Raw genomic sequence first — 4,685 nt, forward strand, 5'->3', positions numbered from 1 at the left:
GGTAACAGATTCTAGACCTACCGACTGCGCTTCCTGGCTCCGGAAATTATCGATATATTGTATTTTAAATACTTCGATGGGGTAAGAATGCGAGGGGTTAGGGATCCCGAATTTCTAGAGCGGATAACCCTACCCTTATTTGCCTGATATCGACGGCGATCTGGCACGGCATTCGGGCGTGGTCAACAGGGAGTTACGTGAAGCCTGATAATTTTCAGTCGCAGAATGAGAGTGTTGTGAGTAAGTATGGCCCGATGCCCTCATTGATATGGCGAGTGCCTTGGGAGCAATGACGGATGCTCCTAGGGCTATACGGGATTGCCAAGCTGACATCCAAACACGAGTAGAAACGTTCAACAGGATGAGCAACACTTGGAAGGGGAGAAGTAAACAGAACCAGGAGGCAACCTTGGAGGTAATCAAAGATAACCTTCGAGAAAGGTATGATACTTCTAGATGCCGGTAATGCGAGTGGTATTCTAAATGCTAACCCTAATAGATACGAGATAAAAAAGGGGTAACGATTGAGATTATACCGGAGGAGGGTTTTAGCGAGGACGATGAAGCTCTGGCTGCGGATCTTGCCGCATTCCGAGATGCTCGGAGAACACCCACGAGTGCTCCAGGAGGTCGGGTTGATTCCGACAGCGCCCAGGACGAAGTGATTAATGCCCGACTTCGCGGCATTGACACCGAAGAGGAGGGGGAGGAGGAAGAAGAAGAGCCGGAATTACTGTAGCGGGGGATTACGAAGGGGGGGGGGGGAGGATGTGTAGAACAATCACGAGTGCTAAGGGAGATAGTGGGGGATTTCTTCTGATTCGTATATTGTATTAGGGTTAGTTAGGGTGTTAAATGGCGTATAGTATTTAGTATTAGGCGGAGGATCACGGTGTTGAATACACCAATTCTCAAAGTGCAGTCGCGAGTGCTCTGGAGACAGTAGAGATCGTCGTGCGAGTGATGTTTTTGTAATCTCATGGGGGAATTGTGAATACCAGAGGCCGGAACGGCGGAGAGGTGTATGCCTAGAGAGAACGGGGCGCCGACATGTAGGAATCGGTACGTCGGGCATGAGCCAGATTTCAAAGCACCCCATCCGGCAACGTCAGGGGGAGTCAGGGCAATCATTCTATCCCCAGAGCCCGCTGGAGCAGTGAAGAGTGCTCCAGGAGCAGTCAGGATATCCAACCGTGCAACTGGCGTTCTCTAGCGGGTAGAGTGACGTCCTAGTTACACCGGGCGCTATTATTTAGTGTCGGGGCCCGTTGTGCGGACTAGTGTGCGCTGGGGCGGAATAATGTGCGCCAGACCTCGCCAGGAGCACTGGCGGTATCTCTGGAGAGGTAGTTTACCTACCGAGCGCCCTGAGCGCCCTGAGCGCCCCGGGCGTCTGGCGAAGGCTACCAGGTTTGCTGATGAAGAGTTGGGTGTTTGCCTTGATCGTTGCCTGTATAAATGGGTATGGAATATTATCTGGTCCGGTGGCCGAGTGTGTTGGGCATGATCTGATTGCGGATGTAATTTCTTCTGTTGTTACTTCCTGAAAATCGTCACTAAGGTCAAAAGAGGGGGGTCTGATTTGGAGTGGAGGGTTGTCGGGGAACGTACAATTTGTGGGGAAGAGTTGGGCTCTTAGAGCTTGGCACTTCCCCGCAAACGTTTCTTCACCTTGTATAGTTGGGATTGTAATGTCCCTCTTTTTTCCTTTATTGACTAGTTTCCAGATGACGCTTCCCTTGGCTCTGTGAGTTCTTTCTCCCTTTGTTCTGCCTTGGCTTTGCGGATCGCTGCGGTCCATTTTCTGCTCGTTTACCTGAAGTTTTCTCTGTCTTCGTTCATTTGGGTGTTTCTGGCTTTCCTTTCTAGAGTATTGAGGGTTGATTTGAGTTTCTTGAGTTCTGGGGTCCACCACTTCTTGGACTTGAGATGTCCTTGGCTCCATGGGGTGACTTGATCTATTAGGTTATCTATGTGTTCGAGGATGAAGTCGACCGATTGTTTTGTGTGATTTTGGCTTTCCCATGCTTCGGAGGGGAAATGGAGGCCTGAGATGTTTTCTTCCAATTTCTCCCAGTTCGTTCGGTGCCATAGTCTCCTGGGGATGTGGGGGGGTTTTTCTATTCGTAGTTGCAAGATCGTTTTTCCATGATCGGAACCTGCTCCATGTCGGTCGATGTTCCAGCGGGTATCGTGGTCTAGTATCGGTCCTTTGACTAATGTCAGGTCGATAATGGTCGGTCTGTTGTTATTCCTGGGGAAATGTGTGAGTTCGCCTGGTTCGTTGAGTAGGGATAACTTTTGTCGGTCTATCCATCTTTTCAGCTTCTTGGATCCAGATTTGTTTGCTCTAATTGTGTTGGTGTAGTCGTGGGATCTGTGTCCATACCAGAGTTGGTGGTGGCTGTTGAAGTCTCCCATGACGAGGCAATTTTGGATGGTAGTTATTTGTCGGGAGATTTCTGTGAAGGGTCCGCTTCGCCCTGGTGAGTATATGTTGAGGATTTGTGTTTTTTGGCTCTGGATTTCCACCGTGACTGAGACGATGAAGTTGTTATGGGTGTAGTGGTGTTTTGGTTTTAGGTTGGCGTGTTTTCTGATGTATGTAGCGGCTTTAGTGCCTTTGTTGCTGGCTGTGAAAAGGTAAAAGAGAGGGGATTCCGGTGGGTGACCGTCTTTGTTATTCCATGGTTCTTGTAATAAAATAAAAAGTATGTTGTGGTCCTGTTCTGCTTCCTCCACTACTGACTTTGTTGTGAACTCGTTTTTCGCACAGTTCAGTTGCTGTGCGATAGCCGTGATTCTTTTGATGTGACTCATTGGGTGTTGTCCATGGCTGCATCTTCCTGTGGGGGGTCTTGGGCCGGGATGACTATGGGTATTGTTAGCGGGCTTGGGTTTGTGTCTGGTCCGAGTCTGTTTGTGAATCGGACTTTGGTTCGTTTTGGGCAGTTGCTATCTGTTGCTTTGTGGGGGGCCTTGCAATGGTAGCATCGGATGGGTGTGTGTGAGCATCTAAGGCCTCCAGCGCATTCTGTGCATGGGTGGTCCTTGATTTGGTGTTCCTCGGCGCAGTGTCCGCATCTTCCGTTGGTGTGGGAGCAGCGTTCTTGCCTGTGTCCGTATTCAAGGCATTTGGCGCATTGGGTTTCTGGGTTTGCAGGGAGGTAGCTGTCAATTTTGCAGTTTCTGTCAAAGAGGGTGAGGTACCGGAGGCCGAGGTTTTCGTTGGTGAATTGTCCGGGGAGGGCGATGATCATGGAGGAGTGGGATTTCCCAATTCTGGCTTCTGGTTTTGATAACCATCTCGGGATTTGTGCCAGTTCGAAGGTGTTGCCGTAATTGTTTCTGATTTCCGAGGCCAGAAATTGTCCTGCGTCAAATGCTTCCCCTATGGAGGTAGGGATGCCATGGAGAATGAATTCGACCATCTGGAGTTGACCCGGATGTCGACGAATGGTACTTTTAGTTCGTTTAGGGCGGTTTCAATTTCCTTTTTGTATTCAAGGACCTTTGTTGCTGGGGTTGCGAATTTTGATTCCAGGATTATGTTGTTCTTGGTTGTTTTCCGGGCGGCGATTAGTTGACAGTCGGGGTCCTGGATTTTTGCGTTTATTTTGGCTCTGATGTTCGATGGGGTGACTGAGGGTTCTTTGTTTGTTTCGATTACTATTTCCCGGTTGAGTTTGGTGATTTCTGTAACGGGGGTGCTAGGATGGGCACGACCGTGACTTCGATCAAAATAGAAATGGTAAACGGGGAACGATGGGTTATCATTTGGCTCGTTCGATCGAAAGATGGAGTTTATTTGTTTGATCGTATTTGTAGTCTAGAAACTTAATAACTTTAAGGGGTCTCCCCGCTAGTAAAGATTCCATGACTCCCCGAGTTCAAACTGGGAGAAACCAAGTACTTTTATCGAAGTTCCGCCCCCCTTTTTTCCCGCTTTTCCTCTCTAGCCCTTCTTGCCTCCTTAGTCCGGGGACACCGCGACCTTTTTCTATGAGGGGTGAGAGGAGTTGCTGCCACATCTCGGACGAACTTCCGCCCGAGTCAAATCACGCAATCTCTGCCAAGAGCTGGTCGGGATCCTAAGAACTAGCGGAAACAACCGACCAGATAGCAATTGCTTATTCAGTTTGTTTTAGAACAGATTTGGTGTTTTGTAAAGCGAGGTTTGCTTTTAATAGCTTGGGTCGTACTCCTACTCCCCCTCAAAGATGCACCGGGCTGAAACAGGAGGGTTCCGGCGGTTCGACGCTCCGGGGGTTATTTTTGGGGGTCTAAAACGTGTTTATTTTGCAGTGTTTCCTCAACTCCGCAATCCGTTCATTCAACCACCCCAAATGGACCGGAGCATCGTCAGGATCCTTTCTGACGTGTTAAAGCATATTTTCCGAGCATCGGTTGCTAAGTTATTGCGCCTCAAAGGTTGACTTCCAACGTAGGGTAACTTATGTTTGGGGTTACCCTTCTTTTATTTGGCATGCTCGTCCTTATGCTCTAGTTTTGGTCCAGTCGCCTAGCTTGACTTATAAGGCTTCTTGCTCGCCAGGATCCCTACCCTTCATACCAGTAGAGGTAGGGGTCATCTGCCCTTATCTTCACCCATCGATGAAGAACAAGCGGTGATTACCCTAGGGTCGTATGGCTTGACTGGTAGAACAGGTACTTTTGTAACAGCC

At 49.0% G+C, this 4,685-nt stretch overlaps 1 protein-coding gene across 1 annotated transcript; it reads left to right on the forward strand.

Annotated features, from left to right (window-relative positions):
• Positions 1-289: 289 nt before the first annotated feature.
• On the forward strand, positions 290-739 carry LAJ45_02151 (uncharacterized protein; the record flags this gene model as incomplete). The annotated part of the gene is made up of 2 exons (XM_046111743.1): positions 290-415; positions 500-739. The coding sequence occupies 2 exons, from the start codon at positions 290-292 to the stop codon at positions 737-739; spliced, it is 366 nt and encodes a 121-aa protein (XP_045974643.1).
• Positions 740-4,685: the final 3,946 nt, after the last annotated feature.

Source organism: Morchella importuna, assembly GCF_003444635.1.
Source record: "Morchella importuna strain M04M26 chromosome Unknown Morimp01GS004, whole genome shotgun sequence".
NCBI lineage: Eukaryota > Fungi > Ascomycota > Pezizomycetes > Pezizales > Morchellaceae > Morchella > Morchella importuna.